The sequence below is a fragment of the Zonotrichia leucophrys genome, unplaced genomic scaffold (assembly GCF_028769735.1).
Source record: "Zonotrichia leucophrys gambelii isolate GWCS_2022_RI unplaced genomic scaffold, RI_Zleu_2.0 Scaffold_89_184143, whole genome shotgun sequence".
NCBI classification, from domain to species: Eukaryota; Metazoa; Chordata; class Aves; order Passeriformes; family Passerellidae; genus Zonotrichia; species Zonotrichia leucophrys.
The window spans coordinates 26,237-44,910 of NW_026992294.1; the positions used below are offsets into that span (position 1 = coordinate 26,237).

The 18,674-nt window shown below is 52.1% G+C and overlaps 2 protein-coding genes across 12 annotated transcripts in view; one reads left to right on the forward strand and one right to left on the reverse strand.

Moving 5' to 3' along the window:
- LOC135460698 (toll-like receptor 13) overlaps positions 1-6,226 on the forward strand; it is a 15,201-nt gene extending 8,975 nt beyond the window's left edge. The window contains exon 2 of the mRNA XM_064737617.1: positions 3,013-6,226. Coding sequence (XP_064593687.1) covers positions 3,035-6,226 — 3,192 coding nt within the window. The 5' untranslated portion in view covers positions 3,013-3,034. The remainder of the gene's footprint in view (positions 1-3,012) is intronic.
- LOC135460696 (uncharacterized) overlaps positions 1-18,674 on the reverse strand; it is a 35,407-nt gene that overhangs the window by 12,665 nt on the left and 4,068 nt on the right. For 7 of the 11 annotated variants that reach the window (XR_010443282.1, XR_010443280.1, XR_010443283.1 and 4 more), the window contains 4 exons: positions 18,059-18,171; positions 8,407-8,516; positions 7,710-7,773; positions 6,404-6,924 (listed from right to left, as the gene is read on the reverse strand). The gene's annotated coding sequence lies outside the window, so the exon portion shown is untranslated. Of the gene's footprint in view, positions 1-6,403; positions 6,925-7,709; positions 7,992-8,406; positions 8,517-18,058; positions 18,172-18,674 lie in introns of those variants that run through there. The other 4 variants (XM_064737609.1, XM_064737612.1, XM_064737610.1 and 1 more) reach the window with 4 other exon arrangements.

The window sequence follows — 18,674 nt, forward strand, 5'->3', positions numbered from 1 at the left end:
TGGTGACAGTGATGGCGATGGCATTGCATAACCAGCTGAAGGCCCCGAAGTGCAGCAAAATGAGCCTGCGCCCAGCAGGTGACTTGTAGGGGTGCGTCACTCGACCAGGGTCAAAATACTGCCTCTCCCCCCAAAGATAAACCCCACAAAGCCAAACACCATCACAATACCCCATACCCCTCCAAATGCCTCCTATATTCCCCAAATACAGCTAGGCACATGGGTCTCACCTGAACCTCACAATTATAAAGCACCTTATGTTGGTCAGAGAACTGCCCCTGCATCCCAAAATAGCCCTCCAAATACCCACAAACCCTCCCTAAACCGCACAAATACAAGTGGGTGTAGGAGTCTCACCTGGGCCTTGTAGGGGACGATGCTGTACAGGGTCATGTACATGGAGAGCTGGATGGAGCTCCCCAGTCTGATGTGGCCCCTGAAAGCACCAACCCTGTGGGTGCCCCATAGAGAACCCCAAAACTACTCCACACCTCCCCCCCCAAATGCTCTATAGGGACCCCTGACTGTCCCATAGTGACTCACAGCTGCCCCTGTGCCCCCCAGCCACCTCCCCATATCCTCCGTAGTACCTGTGATGGAAAACCACTTGCCCAGCAGGATGAGCATGAGGAAAATGAGGAAGCTGATAGGGTGGGGGGAGCAGCTGGCATGGGGATATGGGGAGGGCTGGGTACCCCCCTTCATCACGCCCCCCACACGAGGGGCTGTGCCCCCCCACACCTCCTGTACTCCCCCAAGCCCCTCATTACCTCCCATGACTTCAAAGCGCCCTTGTGCTCCCCCATATCCCCTACACTTTGCTGTGAAAGCTCTCCCAAATGCACCCAGAAGCCCCAGCCCTTTCAAATCTCAATATGCCCCTCGGACCCCGACACCTCCCAGTTTCTGAAGATCCCCCAAATCCCAATATAACTTCCCCAGGCCCCAATGCTCTCCAGTCCCCACAGCTGCTGCTGGCTCCCACAGACCTGCCCATAGCTCCACTTGTTCCCCCTTCACACTCCATGCTGGCAGCCACTATGAGCATCTTGCAGGTGGTGTGGAGCAGCTGCCATCCCTAGACCAGGTCTGGGGCGACTATGGGGGGTGAGCACCAGATCTGTCAAAACACTGCCTCCCCCAGGCCCCCTTGAAGCTCAGATTTCCCCCCAGCTGCTCACTGATGAATAACATGAGCGTGATGATGAAGACGAGGAGGAAGGTGGGGGGAGGGGTGAGAAGGGGTTCACCCCATGAAGCCCCCCAAAACCCACCAGACTATCCACAGTCGCCCCCTGCATTGCAGCCCCAGCATCATTCCCCTTTGTACTCCAACCCCTTCAGCTTCCTCAGATCTCAATAACCTCCAATATATTCCCCATACTGATGCACTCCAATCCTTCCAACCCCTCAAACCCCTAAACAATCCTCCAGATCCTCATATACTTCCCCAATCCCTGCAGCCCCCCAGACCACCATAACTCCCTATACAGCCGCAGACCCTGATATACAGCAATCCCTTCAGCCCCTCCAGACCCCCTAGACCCCAATAAGCCTCCTCAAACCCCCGTAACCCCCAATATACCCCGCGATCTCGATGCACGCCAGTCGTCCTCGCAATGTCTTTCCCCCGGCCGCGGCAGCACCGAACTCATTGGCCGAGAGGTGCCGCGTCCGGAAGGAATCCCCTTTGGTCGGCACCATCTCGTACTCCAGCTCCAGCCCATCGCCCTGGGGGGAAGATGGGGGGTACTCGCCCCACATTTGCTGAGGGCTACGCATCACCAGCTGCGGCCGCTGCACAGCACAGTCCCTGCAGCCCCCCCGCACACCCCCATAATTCCCCCGTGCACCCCAGTCCCTGCAGCCCCCAAATCCCCCGAGCCGGTTTATAATCCCCCAGACCCAAATATGCCCCCTCATCCTGATGGACCCCCACTCTCCAGGCCCCCCACACTCCCGACAGGGCCCGCCTCGATGCTGCACGGACCACGCCCCCAAGTCAGGCCACGCCCCCGAGTCAGGCCACGCTTCCTACGCAGCACCTGGACAGCGCGTCTGTGCCCGGTGGTACTGGGCAGTACAAGCCAGTACGGCGCCGTACGGCCCAGCAGCACCCCGTACACTCCAGTGTAACTCAGCACAACCCATCACAGCTCAGTATAGACCAATATAGCCCAGTATAAGAGAGCATAACCCAGTACAGCCCAGTATTTTCCCCGAAGGAACCAAAACCAGGTGGTTCAGTCTAAGGAAGGGGAAGAGGAACAAAGAGAAGCATGTGGCAGCAGGGGGACGGCACGGGATGGGGGTGGGGGATAGGGAGGGGAAGAGGCTTGGGTGTCCCAGGGATTCCCCCCAGACTCTGGGAGTCTGCACCAGGGGGGCGACCCAGCTGTGTGGCCTGGTACCCCTTGCCAGCCCCCCGGGGACCCTTAAATCCGTCCAGGCAGGGGCCTCCCCCACCCACGTCACAGGGAGGTGGGTGGGGCAGTGGTGACAAAAAGTGATACCCCAAACTTCCTGTTTCTAACCCCAAAATCACCCAAAGCAGAGGCAGTGGCACGGTGGGAACTTGATGGGGAGCAGGGGGTCCCCAAAATCCCTCTGGGACTGGGGGGCAAGGGGTCCTTGGGTTGTGTGGAGGTTCTTTGGTCCTGGGGGAGGCCCCTGGGCCGTGATGGGGGTCCCTGGGGTGTGTCTGCCTGGGCTGTGGATGGAAGGGGTCTCTGGGCCCTGAAGGAAATCCCTGGAGTGTGTGTGTGAGGCCCTGGGGTGTGGACAAGGAGTCCTTGCACGCAGAGTGGGGATCCTGGTATTCTGGTGGGGTGTGGATGAGGGTTCTCTGGGCCCTGAGTAGGGTCTTTGGGATGGTGGTGAGGTCCCTGGGTTGCAAGGGGGATCCCTAGCGTGGTGGGGATCCCTGAGCCCAAGGTGTAGTCCCTGGGCCTCGAAGGGGGTCTCTATGGTACCAAGCCTCATCCTACTCTCTCTCTCTCCTACTGCATCCAGGATCTCCCCAGGGTGAGTCAGGATGTGCACTCCACTGCTGGTGACACTGGTGACACTGGTGATGGTGCCTGCAGGGGTCTTTCCCTATGGCTTCCACAACTGCATCCAGGCACCATGGGACCCTGGGCTGTTCCGCTGCATCCAGCGCTTCCTGAGCACTGTGGGGGCTGCAGTGGACGACCTTCCCTCCACTGCTACATCCCTCAACCTCTCTGTCAACATCTTGCGCCAGGTGCCCCCCAGTGCCTTTGCCCACCTGCCGCGGCTCTGCATCCTTGATCTGACCCACAACCAGCTGGAACTCCTGGCCCCAGGGGCTTTCTCGGGGCTGTCAGCACTGGCTCACCTAAACCTGGCCCACAACAACATCTCAGTGCTGGCCACAGGTGTGTTTACCGGGCTGGGCAACCTGAGCACACTGCGGCTGGACCACAATCCGCTACAGAAGGTGGCCCCCAGGGCTTTCCAGGCTCTGGCTGCACTCAGCACACTCTGGCTGCGGGGTGGCCGGCTCAGTGCACTGGAGACTGTGGCCATGGCTGTGGGGAATCTGACACACCTAGACCTGCTCGACCTGTGTGGCAACATGCTGTCCACACTGGGCCCGGGGCTGCCGCCCACACTGAGGGTCCTGTACCTCTGCAACAACTCCCTGGGAGCTCTTTCAGGGGCCACCTCTGCGGTGATACCCCCAGGGCTGCGTGTGCTCGACCTGTCCTACAACAACATCTCAGACCCTGCACTGCTCTCTCACCTGTGCCTGAACAACCTGACACACCTGCACCTGGCTGGGAACCCGCTGGACGTAGTACAGCTGCTGCGCGTGGCTGGAATCTCCCCGCGTCAGGTGGACGTGTCAGGGCTACAGGTGAACACAAGCGGCCTGGAATACCTGTGCAAGCAGCTGAGAGGACAGAGGCTGCAGAGGCTGCAGCTGCAGCACATGAACCTTACATCAATGCCCAAAAGGGCTCTGGCCGAGTGTCCGGTGCTGGGTGCCCTGGATGTGTCTGGCAACCGGCTGCGGCATTTGGGCTGCATAGGGCAGCTGCTGAACCCGAAGCAGCATGCAGCACTGCGTGAGCTGGTGGCTGAGCACAACTTGCTGCAGCGACTGCCATCGTGCAAAGGGACCCCAGTTCTGAAGCAGCTGCACAATGTGTCCCTGCGCTTCAACCGCATCTTAGTGGCCGGTGCGGGTGCTTTTGACAATGCACCAGCACTGCGGCAGCTGCGGCTGGATGTGAACGGGCTGGCACGGCTGCACCGCGCAGCGCTGCGTGGACTCCGCAACCTGAGGCACCTGCGCCTTGACAACAACCTGCTCACTGACCTCCTGCCCGGCTCCTTTGCTGACCTGCACCAGTTGGAAGACCTCAACCTGCGCAACAACCGTGTGGCCGTGCTCTTCCCTGGCGCCTTCAAGGGGCTTGACCGCCTGCAGACCCTTGACCTGGGCGGGAACAACTTGCGGCACTTGGCAGCCAAGGCATTTCAGGGCCTCCCGCGGCTTTGCCGGCTTTACCTGGACCGCAACCGGCTGCTGGAGGTGAGGGTGGCCGCATTCCAGCCGGTGCAGGTGACACTGGGCGTGCTGGACCTGCGTGCCAATGGGCTGCGCTACCTGAGCCGACACCTGCGGCAGCTGCCACCTTTCCGCTACCTACATAACCTCTATGACCTGAAGCTGCAGGCACAGCAGCCATATGGGATGCGTGTGGTCCCACAACGCTTCTTCCAGGGCCTCAGTGCCTTGCGCTCACTGTACCTGTCACAGAACTCGCTCTCGGCCATCCCTGCTGATGCCTTCGATGACCTGGCACAGCTGCAGTACCTGACACTGGCTGACAGCAGTGGCGGGATGGGCCACCTGCCTGCCGGCATCTTCAAGAACCTGAGCCAACTGCGCAGCCTGAACCTGGAGAGCGCAGGACTGCGCAGCCTTGGCCCTGAGGTCTTCGGAAATCTGACACAACTGAAGGAGCTGCGCCTGGCCAAGAACGGGCTGCGTACATTGGATGTGACTCTGGCCACCCGCCTCCCCGCCCTGCGCTATCTGGACCTGCGCAAGTGCCCACTGAGTTGCAGCTGTGCCAATGCCTGGCTGCCTGCCTGGCTGGCACGTGGGCCTGTGCAGGTAGTCTATCTGTATAACTACACGTGTGGTGAGGTGGGTGGGGCCTCCGCATACCTGCACTGCTTTGACACGTGTGTGTGCTACCTGGACATGGGGCGGTACCTGTTTGCAGGGACAGCACCGGCTGTGCTGCTGCTGCTGGTGCTGCCGCTGCTGCACCACCGTGGGTACTGGCGGTTGCGCTACCAGCTGTTCCTGCTGCGTGCCTGGGCACGTGGGCACTGGCGGCGGGAGCAGCGGCGCTACACCTATGACACCTTCGTGTCCTACAACTCTGGGGATGAGCGGTGGGTGCTGGAGGAGTTGGTGCCTGAGCTGGAGCGCGGAGCCCTGCGGCTCTGCCTGCACCACCGTGACTTTCGCCCTGGCCGCGCCATAGTGGACAACATCGTGGACGCTGTGTACAACAGCCGGCACACGGTGTGTGTGGTGAGCCGTGGGTACCTGCGCAGCGAGTGGTGCTCGCTGGAGATCCAGATGGCCAGCTATCGCCTCTTCGACGAGCTGCGCGATGTCCTTGTCCTCATCTTCCTTGAGGACATCCCCGAGGCCGAGCTCTCGGCCTTCCATCGCATGCGACGTGTGCTGCTGCGGCGCACACACCTGCGCTGGCCCTCTGAGCCCCCTGCACAGCCCCTCTTCTGGGCAAAGCTCAGGTGTGCCCTGAGTGGGGGGGAAGAGGAGGAGGAGAGGGAGAGGGGGGGCAGGGAGGAAAGCCCTGGCACATCTGGGACCCCCGGGGAAGTTCTCCCTCAGGAAAGAAACGTTCTGCCCCAGAATCACTGCTTTTTATCTGGGGAAGGTGTCCTGTGGAGTGGGGCTGATGGCAGCAAGGAGGAAGAGGAGAATGAGGAGAGGAAGATGGAGGACAGGGAGGGAGGCTGCCCTGACAGAACTGGGACCGCTGTGGAGGTCTCCCCTCAGAAAAGCAGTTTTCTGCCCCAGAATCACCGGCTTTTCTCTTGGGAATATGTTCTGCACAGTGGGGATGAAGGTAACAAGAAGGAGGAGGAGGAAGAGGAGGAGGAGGCAGGGGAGGAGGAGAAAGGTTGCTGGGAGAGAGAGAAGCTACTCTAGAGCAACTTACCCTGGTGTAATGGGGATCCCCAGGGACATTCCCAATCAAAAACATGTGGTTTTGTCTCAAAATCCCTGGTTATCTCTCGGATAGATGGTTGTTAATTGCTGCCCCAAGATATGCAGGATGTCTCTGTTTCGGCCCGCACGGCTTAAGAATGAGTCTGAACTCTTCAGTATTTGGTCTTCAAGTTGTTTATTAATTCTTATCTGTAAAATTTTCTTTCTGCCCAGCCAAGGTCTGCTCAGCAAGGCAGCCAAAGGCACTCTGACTGCCCCTGAGGCGGTGTTGTCTTTCTATACTACGAACTACGTATAAGATATTTACACTTAATTCCCAATACCTATCACCTATGTTAGACAGTGCACTCTAAACCAATCCCAAAGTGCCAGCATCACAGCAGAAAATGGAGAACAAGAAGAAAGGCTAGACACACCCAAGTTCGTCCATCTTGTCCCCATAACCCCCATACCAAAAATCCTAAAATCTACATTTTCACCCTGTGATAATATTATTATTATACTATTCAAACCTCTGTGACTTTCAGGTTTTCATACAAAGCTGGTAACTTGCTCCAGGGGTCATAATCAAATCCCCAGGTGTTCTGGGCTGTGTGCCAGGGTCTCCGAGCCCCCCGCTGGGGTCCTCAGCAACTCGGGACACCCGGAGGGACGTACTGAGTTCCGACAGTTATCCTCTGAGAAATGTGCAGTTGGGATGACAGTAATGAGGAAAAGGAGAAGGTGGAGGAGGAAAAGAGGGAAGCAAGATGGACGTCAATATTCAGATGCAGCAAATGCTTCATCATTCAGTTCCTTTTCCCAGCACGTGGGAGATGCAGCTCTTGCACATCTGGGTCACCCTGGGCACAGGCTGCTGCAGCTCAATCTGCTGCTGGGTCATCCTGGGCACACACTGCTGCAGCTGCTTCTGCCCCCAGCGACACCCCCATGGCTGGGAAATTCCAGCGGCCTACAGGAGGCACCCACCAATCCATCCCACCACACACTGTCCTGACCCCCAACTCAGCAACTCCCAAGCCCCAGGCAGGTCCCTGCATTGCTCCCACCTGATCCTCACCAGCAGCAGGATGTACTTGGCTTGGCTGGCAAACCAGAGCATGCTACAGGTGTTTGGGCTGCGATCACTGGGTTGTGCTGCCCAGGGAAGCCCTTTTGCAAGAGCATCAGCTGCTCTTCCAGAGCAGGATGTGGCTCTGCCTGCTCTGTCCCGAGAGACCGAAGCTCTGCTCAGCTTATCGGCCCTGGGGTGCTCGGGGAGGTGCCTCCCAGGCCCGACCCCAGACAGCCAGAGCTCAGCAGTGCCAGGCCGGGAACAGCCTTCCCTTACCTCTGGCCAGTGGGCACATGATGCTGTCAAGGGCCAGCAGTGAGCAATTGATGCTGGTCCCTCCCACAGCCCCTCTCTGCAGTCCTTGGTGACCTAGGCTCACCCCAAGTCCGCCGGGTCAGCCAGGCTCACCTTGGCCACACACAGGTTCCCAGCAAAGCCAAGAGTGGGGTCGGTTCCACTGCTTCACCAGGATCTGCGAGGACAAGGATGGCTGAAGCCATGGCTACACACACCCCTGGGGAGGTTGGTTGGAGCAACTAGCACCAGCGGGACCAGGGCTCCGTGTTTCCCATGGAATGGGTCAGTGGATCACACTGGAAGATGGGGCAGGAGTAGGAGAGGAACCTGGCATGCTGTGAGGATGAGTCAAACACTTGGACATGACACAAGGAGCAAAGCCAGGGAAAAGATCTGGAAGGAAGGGACAGAGTCATGGAAAAGAATCAGCAACCCCCATGTTTAGTGGTGGAGGATGGTACAGCTGGTTGGGTTTCCAAGGCTCTGGAAAAGCATCCAGACACCTGATTTACTCCCCTACAAGTAGCTATGGATGAGGCACTAGAAACAGGCTGAAGTGATAGCCAGAGCCTCCATCTGCCCCGGCAAATGTAACAGCCCTGCAAATTCAGGAAAGTACATGGCTGGAATTTAAATCTACTTGGCAAGTTTGCATCAAGAAACTGCGGAGCACTTTGACAGTCAGAGTCCTGGGGTATGTAATTCCCAACTCGGTGCTGAGTGGGACAGCCCTGGGATGTTATCTCAGCAACTTCCTAGCTTCATTTCCAGCACTGATTGGAGCAATACCACAGCCAGCAGCACTCACCTGGAAGATGGCATGGGAGTGGAAGGAGGCGGCGTTGGTCTTGGTGTGATGCTGCGCTGGTTTCTATTGCCCTTGGCCAGTATCTCGAGGATCTGCTCTGGTGATGTGGGCTGGGACAGAACGGACACAGAGATCAGCACCCCCGATGCGGCACCTAGACACCCCAGTATCAGCAGCCCCAGGCACTCAGGCTGAGGCATCCTGCAGCTCTGCAGGCTCTGTGACAACTTGGGGTAACATCTGCTGCCAGCCAGGAGTTGTGCAGGTGGCACCCTGGGATCTTCATACCCCCTGTGTCCTCAGGACAGGAGAGAGAGGGGGGGAGGGGAAGAGGAGGGAAGGGGAGCTTCTTGCAGCAGCCCCTGTGCCAGGAGTCACTCCCAGGCTGGGCTGGGATGAGGCAAAGCTTATCACCCTCCCTGCTCCCCTTTAGGGCAGTTTTTCTCCCTGTTTCAGCCTCTTCAATGCAGCAGAGACAAAGGAGTTGCCAAACCAGCACTGCTATGATGTGGAGTTTACCCTTGAACCTTCCCCGAACAAGCTTATAGCCCCATTCTCATGTCACTCCCCATGAGGTATTTCTGCTTTCAGAGCTTCTCATTCCTCTTGTTTGCATCCATCTTCCCACACCCCTTTGAAATCTCCCCACTGGCATGGCCATTCTAGTTTCAGCCAGGACAGAGTTGCTAAAATAGAGTTGTTGTTTTTTTTTTTTTTTGCAGTAGCTGAGGGGTGTTGCTGTGGGCATTTCTAGGAGGTTATTCAATACCATCTTATTTGCCAGGGGTAAGGGAAAAGGACTCTTTCCCTCGCATCTGAGAGGAAGGGGTTCCTTCTTTGAGGAGAAACAGTCGGCATTATTACAGACTTTCTGTGTAGATTCTTTGTCTTATTATGGTCTCTTAATGAGCTGTTGTCATTAATATAGTTTCTGTCACTGTTTTCTTATTTCATTTACTGTTTCCAGTAAATTGTTCTTGTGTTAAACTGTGATCTTTGTCTTTTGTGCTTCCAGCTGGAGGGGTCAGGGAAGCAAGAGTCAGTGTGGTTTCAGTATAAGCATTAAAGTATGGAATACTGTTCTTAAAACATGACAGCCTCAATTGCTGCCCAATGTGAGGCACAAAGGGTCGAGATAACAACAGATCTGTCTAGAGCTGTTTGAAAACAAATGTGATCTAAGCCTTTGTTGTATTATGTGCAGACCAATGTTTCTTGGTCTGTTCATGTGGGTGTGGTACCTAACCCTGTATGCCCTGTATGTATTGCCATATGTTCTTTTTCAGAGCAGGGAGAGAGGGATCAGGATTGCTTTGTTGCTGTACTCTGGGATATCAGTTTATGACATGGTAACATCAAGGGCAATGAGGGTCATTTGGGATATGTATTCAGTGCTTCTCTCCTGCCCTTGCCTAGAGTGGAGTCCATTAATAATAGTTCCCAGCCTGTTCTTGTTGCTGTGTCTGCCAGGCCTCCTCAATGTGGTCTATACCATGTTTGAAATTACAAAAGAAATTTTCATAAAGACGATTCAGAGATCTTCCCTGAGGGACAATAGTCAGGAGTGGTATGAAATATGGGAGGACAAGGGCCAGTGTTTGGAGGATTTCTATGCTCCAGTGGTTTGGAAGTTCACCCCTGGTAACTACAGGACCATGGTAAAGTGATAAAATTTATGAAAGAAAAATGCTGTAGTGACTCCAGAGAGGCACAAAGTTATGCAATGTGCTGGGCCCTGGCTACTATTTACCAGCCACTGTTCATCACTAGACAGTACCCTCAGGGGGAGGAGGAGGAAGGCAGAGCGACGGGCACTGTGGGCACTCCAGTTGCAGCTGAACCACAGGCACAACATATGCTGGGAGCAGCTGTCCCTATACACAAGTTATCCAAGACCAAATCAGTTTGCTCAGTGAGGGATGAAGACAAAGCAGGGTCCTCACAACAGGAGGAAGATCCAGATGAGGTTCAGGGTACACAATCGATGTGGCAGAAGTTTGTGTGAAGCCTATCATTGTTGTATACCATCACTGGCAGTGATGTTGATGAAAGAAGGAAAGCAAACAGTGCTTCAGGTGACTACCCAGTGTGGGAATTGGAAAGATAGAAATCTTCACAGGCTCAAGAGGGTTTGATTTACAGCCTAAGAAGAAGTCTAGATTGATGTGAAAGCAAGGTACACAGACATTTGTCGCAGACATTTTTTCATAGAAATCCTTTTTTTGGGATTTGTGCATCTTCTGGGAAGCAGAGCCCCAGAAGAAGAATGTAAACAATTGTTTTTGGCTGCTGTGAAATGTAGCAGGTGCCCCTGTGATTGGATCAGATTCTGTGTTTACAATTGGGGGCCAATCACAGGACCAAGCTCAGGGACAGATTCCCTGGATACAGAACTTTGTTATTTCATTCTTTTCTATTCTATTCTATTCTTAGCTTAGCAGCTTCTGCAACTTCTCTCCTTATTCTTTTTAGTATAGCTATAATGTATTATATGTCTTATATCAATAAATTCAGCCTTCTGATCATCAAACAAGATTCTCGTCCTTCTCTCACCATGGAGACCTCCTCAGGTCGCTGTAATAGACATTGAATAGAAGAATCATAAACTTATGCTTCTACAGTTATAAGCAAGAATATGCTTTAAGTATGAAACTGTATTAGATAAGATGATGAAGGGTTTTATAGTGCAATAATGTAGTAATGTGTTTGTATAGAATAAGCTGAAAGTTTAGGTATTATAATAGAGACATATGTGTGTATATGTAATAAGACCTTATTGGACAAAAGTATCCGCATTGCAGGAGAAAGAAGTAAGGGGACAGGTTATAAAAACAAAACATACTCTGTGGCGACTGTCCATTGGATTAGAAAGTTATATACTGTCTTGCAACAAAGAACTTGTGACCATCTTAGACTTTGGCCGACTGCTTGCTGTCTTATAAATCTCATAGCCTTTGAGACTGATGTTATCTAAGCAATAAATCGTTCTCAGTCTGATCGTGGTACTGTCCCTTTGACTAATGAGACAACAGCTTCCACCCAGCTTTGGCAACATGAAGATCATCTTTTCTTCTCCCTACCGACCTATGCATTGTCTGTGGAAAGAATGTCCAACACTGAAGACAGATTTGAAAGACTCGAGCAAACCAGAGAGGCAATGTCCCATGCCCTGCCGGTATGGACCAGAGTCTCTGCTATTGGGAGCAGGCAAAATCCTGCTCAGAAGAGGGGAGACACACTATGCAGTAACCTGTGGTTTCAACTGTGTGACCATGGAGACGACATGAGAAAGTGGGATTGAAAATCCATCTCTGCCCTAGCAGCATGGGTGATGATGTTATAGATGGATAATGAGATGACTGGCTCTCGCAATTAAAAGATAACTATTGTGCGAATATTAAGAAAAGCTTTAGTGATGTATAGTTATGCTATTGTAGTTTAGATGTCCTCTATTCTCCCCATAGTTCCCTCCCCCCCACCCTGTGTTGTGACCATCAGACAGCCTGGGTTGTCTAGGCCAGGTAAAAAGAAGGTGTGAACATGTCTCCCCTACCTGGGGCAGTTGGGAATGGAAAAGCTTGGTGCTTAGGGGGTGCAACATGGCAACACCTGATCTCCAATCAGGTTACAAGAAAGCAGTCTCCACCAATAAATGGCAAAGAAGAGCTGACTGACAGACTTTGGGAGGGGCCAGGGCTGACTGATGCAACCTCCAGGGGTATAAAAGACTGAGCGTCCATCTTGAAGAGGAACCAGCCACATGGTATGCACGGGGGCAGTTCCCAGTGCTGCAAATTTTTCCTTATGTAGTCCTTTGTTGTATTTTTGTTAAGGTTTAATAAACCTTTCTAAATTTTCAAAGTGAGCAGTTGTTTCGCACAGGTGAGTTGAGAGGAAGAACACCACCACAGAAAACTCATCAAGGATAAATCTTCTCCAGTTTCCACTGGGCAAGTCCTCAGACAGAATAGAAGGGCTGATGTTACTTCTGATCCTCTTGAAAGGACCTCCAGGTCGTATTTACAAGAAGCAAGCAGTAAGTACCATGATCAGAGATAGAGGGGCCCTGGCTCCATCCAGGTGGAGGAAAGGGACCATTGGATCTATACAGCAGGACCACAAGAGTACAAGGCTTTATTTGACATCATCACCTGATGTACCCAGATGCCATCAATATCTGCAGGGGTAGAATCCATCTGTGTTTCTGGGATGACAGAGGAATCCTAACAGCTGACTGTATTGGAAACTGAAGTGATCCTGACTGGAAATGAGGGGCAAAACCACATTGTCACTGGCCCAGTGGCCCCATGAATCCTTTGCAGACCTTACCTCAGGAGAGGATATTGTAGGGATACATCAGGAAAGACAAGGCAGCCCTGTCAAGTCCTATGTGATGAGTTGCAGAAGTTACTGAGGGACAAGATGAATCAAGTCAGGTTGGAAGCTGAAAGCTGTCCAGCTGACTTTGGCTATTGCTGAATATCGCTGAATGAGAGAAATGGCCACTGACTCATGCATAACAGCAAATGCTCTGCAGAGGTAGCTGGACAATGGAAAAAGACCAATTGGCAGCGCACAGGGAAATCCATCTGGGTTACTGAATTGTGGCAAGACATTGCTGTGGCAGTAGCTCTCTGGTCACAGAGAGCAACAGACAACTTTTCCAGGCCTTTCTGGGAAAAGTCTGTGAGAAGATTAGAGAAAAGAATGAGAAACAATTCTTATCTTGCTGCACCTGTTGTTGTGAACATGTGGAATGTGTTATGGAGATTTGTTTACCAAAAGGTGGTTTCTTAATTAGCCAATGGTGATGGAGTTTGGATTGGAGGACCAATTAAGTCCAGGTGTATCATAACTGTCTATAAAAGGAATGGGCTTCTTCATAATAATAATGGAATAAAGAGATTGATCAGCCTTCTGTGAATGATGGAGTCAATGCTAATTATTACCTGGCGAGGGCCCACTGCTGCGACACATTGATGCCTGGGTAGAGAAGTTGGCTGGGAAAGTCCATCCTGTGGGTGCTCACGTATCCAAGAGTCAGCCAGCGAAGAGCATCACAACAATGGGCAGCGGATTGGGCTGCCAGGATTAAAGTGTCTCAGGTGGGTCTGGACTGGCCACACAAGGGTGAGTTATTTCTGGTTCAGTGGGCCCCTTAGGCATCTGAGGTCATCAGGGAAGAGATGTATCACGCAGATGCATCATGACTGAGGGGTGGACTTAATAATGGACACTATATCCTGGGTAATCCATGACTGTGAAATGTGTGCTGCGATCAAGCAGGGCCAGGCGAGTAAAGCCCCTGTGGTGTGGGGGATGATGGTCAAAACATAAATCTGGGGAAGCCTGGCAGAACAATTGCATCACACTGCTGCAACCTCTCCAAGGCAAGAGCTACACCCTGACAGTGGTAGAAGGTCTGACTGGATGGCTGGAGACCCATCCTCATGCTGGACCACTTCCTGGAGCATCATGCTGACCCTTGAAAAACAAGTCCTGTGGCAAAGTAGCAGCACCGAAAGTATTGACTCAAACAATGGGACTTATTTCAAAAACAGCCTCATGAACACCTGGGCCCTGGGAAAGCCAAATGGTACAATGAACTGTTAAAAACCACCTTGAAAGCAGTGGGTGGTGGGACCTTTAAACATTAGCAAAGGCCACCTGATCAGTGAACACCTACCAGGCTCTACCCAGTTGAGCTGGCCCTGCCCAAACAAAACATCCACATACTGGAGAAGGGGATAAAATACCTATGGCGCATATGAGAAGTGGGTTAGGGAAAACTGTTGGGATCAGTCGTGCCTTAAGCAGAGGCAAACCTATCCATGGCATTGTCTTTGCTCAAGGACCATGGGGCATTTTGTGGGTAACGCAGGAGGATTTGACTTTGGGTGAGAATAGTCTGTGATGTTGAATTGTATAACACTGGATGCTGAATGACACTGCCACTGTGTGCCATAAGTCCCATTGCCAATGAGGATGGATGGCTCTAGATACACCAGTCATGAGCTCCTGATGCTGCAACCAGCCAACAGCACCACAGCCCTCCTGCCCTGAGAGGCATCTAGAATGGACAGTGTTGGCCAGGGTACAGCTCCCAAGGCAGAGCTGAAATCACTGCTATGAGCTGAGCTGCCTGCCCCTTGCTGAGATTACCCTGTGGCTGAAGGACTGCCCGAGACCTCTAGAAAGTTGTCTCTTGCAGGACCTCTCTCTGGGAAGGCTGGGCATCCAGGTCAAGCCATCAGACCCCTGACCAGATGCCAAATGGGGGGGGCTTTGATGGGGCCATGACACCCCTCTGTTCTTCATGCAGATGCAGCTTCTCCCAGGGCGAAGGGGCCGCACAACTTAGCTCCTCTGCACAGCAGAGGATGGGTGTTAACTGCCTCTCACCAGAGGCTTTTTCATGACACACCCAAAACCTCTCTCCCCGCCCCACCTTTGATGTGAGGGTCTGCTGGAGTCTGGCAGCTGATAGCCCTGGGGCTGCAGTCTCCACTCAGAAGGTATTAGGCTTGTGCTCTGCTAATGTCCTCAGCCTTGAGTTGTTACTTTCTCTTATCTTTAGCAGCAAGCAGTGTAGGCCCTCAGTCAGGGCCCTATTCAGGGCGAGGTGGTCTTCTCTGCAGCTTTTGTAAAACAGTTTTACCATAATAGGCAAAAGTTCTTCATGAAGATGTTTAAGCCATAAACTATAATATTTCGGTCTCCAACACACAGCACTCCAGGATCACAACTGGGCCAAGACTTGGTCCAAATTTTTTCTTGGGCCAATGCTGTGGTAACTGACCCTCTGAATGAGACAGCAAGTGGTTGCCATGGCAACAGGATCTACTACAGGCTTCAGCTCATGCCCACGGCAACCACTTATAGTAATGGAGCTGCTCCAGGACTGGTGTCAGCCATGGATCTTGGTGATGGGCTTGGAGTGACAGGATGGGATAGAATGGCTCCCCCCGACAGAGAGCAGGTTTAGATCAGCTTCCAGAAAAAAATCTTCCCTGTGAAGGTAGTGAGGTCCTGGCACAGGTTACCCAGAGAAGCTGTGGCTGCCCCATCACTGGAAGTGTCCAAGGCCAGTTTGGACAGGGCTTGCAGCAACTTCATCTAGTGGAATGTGTCCCTGGCCATGGCAGTAGGGTTGGAAGTAGAGGCTCTTTAAGGTCCCTTCCAACCCACACCATTCTCTGATTCTGTGATTCCATCAGTGGTGTGTGATGTGGTAATTAGGAGTGTCTTGGGCAGAGCAACCACAAAATGAGTTTTCCACTGTGGGGGTAGAAAGGAGGGAGCAGCAGAACTGCCTCCTTGGACTGCTGGAGGGCACATTTTGTCCTTTTTAGGAGATCCACTGACAGATTCCCTTGGGAGTCAGTCCTGAAGGGAAAAGGAATCCAGAAAGGTGGAGATTCTTTAAAAAGGAAATTTTAAAGCTCCAGGAGCTGTGCCCATGTGCCATAAGACAAGCCAGAGTGGGAAAATGACTGGTCTCGTTAAAGAGAGAACTTAGGCAGAAACTCAGGGCAAAAAAGAGCATGTGTCACCTCTGGAAGGAGAGGTAGAAACCTTAGGGGATTATAAGGATGTTGTGAGGTGATACAGCAAGAAAATTAGAAGGGCCAATGCCAAACTGGAACTTAATTTGGCCAGTGTGATTGAAGTTAACAAGAAAAGTTTCTGTAAATCCCTTGGCAGCAAAAGGTGGGCTCAGGAAAGTCTCCATCCTTTGTTGGGTGCACAGGGCAGTGCTGTGTCAGGGAGGAGGAAAAGGCTCAGTCTTTAATACCAAACCCAGTTGTCCTAGGATGCTCAGCTCCCAGGGCTGGAAGTTGGTGACAGGGAGCTGAGTGAAGCCCCTGAATCCACTGACTGGAGGAAACAGTCAGTGACCTGCTCTGCCAATGAGACACACACATAAGTACCTGGGCATAAATGAGATGCACCTGAAGGAGCTGGAGAAAGAGCTGGCCAAGCCTATTTCACTCATTTCTCAGCAGCTCTAGTAAACTGAAAGAGTTCCTGTTGACTCAAAATTAGCAAATGTGATGCCCTTCTATGAGAAGGATTGGAAGGAGGATTCAGGGAGCTCCAGGTCTGTCTGAGACGTAGGGTTAGGAATCAGAGCAGTACTGATTGGAAATAGATATTTACATTATATATATTGCTTAATATTTGCTGCATTTTACTGCGCTAACTGCCTGTAAAGGGAAGACGGTGTACGTGTGAGAGCAATACAAAAGAATGCAAGGAGGTGTGATAAGGGAAGGATGATGTTCATCAAAACAGGACAAAGTTACAAGACTATCAAGACAACAGTGCTTCTCTGACCCCCAAACCAAATCAAACCAACCTTATGGCTTGGAATGTAATCAAAGAATCAGTAAGTATGCACTAGAAGACAGGGTGAGAAGGTCAAATCTGATGAAGACCACTTATTTCATCCCCCTGCGACCCTCAGGATGACCACCAGAGAAAAGTACGCAGGTGCAAGGGACTGATAAGTTAATTAGCAAACAAAGCAGGACAAGGTGGAGCCAGGAAATGAATACGCATAAATTTTCTGCAAAACCTAATGTATATGTAACATTTTAGAGGATAAAAAAAGAACACCGAGAGTGAGTAGATGCGCATGCCTCTGCAGAAGTATCGCACACGTGCCCAGCCAAAAAAAAATACATAACTACTTTATAACTCGCTTTGTCTTTTAGAGTTTTAGAGGCTTTCCATGTATCATGGCAGCCTAACCCCTGTACTGGGGAAGGCCATGGAGCAGATCATCCTGAGTGCTATCCTACAGCATGTGCAGGACAACCAGGGAATCAGGCCCAGACAGCGTACGTTTGGGAAAGGCAGGTCCTGTGACAGAATGACCCACTCAGTAAATGAGGAAAGGGTGGTGGATGTGTATTATAGACATCAGTAAAGCCTTTGACACTGGAGGAGCTGGCTGCTCATGGATTGGACAGGGGCACTGTTTGCTGCATGAGAAACTGGCTGATGCCCAAGCCCAGAGAGTGGTGGGGAATGGAACTAAATCCAGCTGGGGCCAGTGTAGCAGGACATGTTCCCTGCCACAAGAGCTTGCTAACTGGTGAAATAAATCAGTAAACACCTCTTGTCTCGCAGTTATTTGGGTGTCATGGAAGCGGCACTTCTACCTGAATATAAATATCTGGCTGTGAAAGCAAGATTGTGCAAAGATAAGCTGGAATTTCTGACAGAAACTTTACAATCTATTAAAGCTACACCAAACTTTCACAAAGTAGAAGTCTTCTGCACATTCCCTGGAAATGAGTGGGGCAATGTTGGGATGCTGGTTTTGTGGTTACTCTCTCGAGGGTTGAGTGAAAGGACTCTTAGCACACTCTTGCCAGTTTGGTGGTAAGCTACATTGACTCCTCATCTATAGTATTTCTTTCCTAGCTTTGATATAGGTACCTTAATGTTGTGCACCGTTTTATGTAATCAACTAGTACTGTTGTTTTATACTGTGTAGTAAGTAACTCTGTTCAAGACCTTTTCTCTATTATCTCCTGTCTATTCAATAAATATCTCATTTTATATATACCTGATTTGCCACTCTTGCGAGCGACAGTGCTTTAGGTGCAGGCCACTGAATTCAAGCTGTACCCAAAAATCTTACCCTAAGACAGGGCTTGTCTGAAGCTCCCACTCTGTCCATTGCACCCAATTACTTGTCGGTGACTCCAGGAGTCAATGCTAGGTCGAGTCCTGTTTACCATCTTTACTGGCGACCTGGACAAGGGGTTCAAGTGGAAGTGTAAGTAAGTTCACAAATGACACCAACTTGTGTGGGAGTCTAGATCTGCTGGAGGGCAGAAAGGCTCTGCAGAGGGATCAGGACAGGCTAGATCAAGAAGCTGAACCTGTCTTGTCCCCCATTGGGATGCCTGTTGGGTAGGAATCATGCCCCAGCTGCCTCTACCTGAGGGACCCACCCTCCCCCAGCCCATCTCCCCCAGGAGCTTTCTCATGAGGTTTTCTCTTGCTGTCTCTCCCTGAAGTGTGAGTGATGGAGCAGCCCAGGGGAGCACCTGGGGTCAGCCAAGGCTGCCCATCCCAAACCTCCCCCACTTTCAGAATCCCAGGCTGGTTTGGGTTGGAAGGGACTTCAAAGGTCATCTCGATCCACCCCCTGCCATGGGCAGGGGCATCTTCCACAATCCCAGATTGCTCCAAGCCCTGTCCAACCTGGCCTTTGACACTTCCAGGGATGGAGCAGCTGCAGCTTCTCTGGA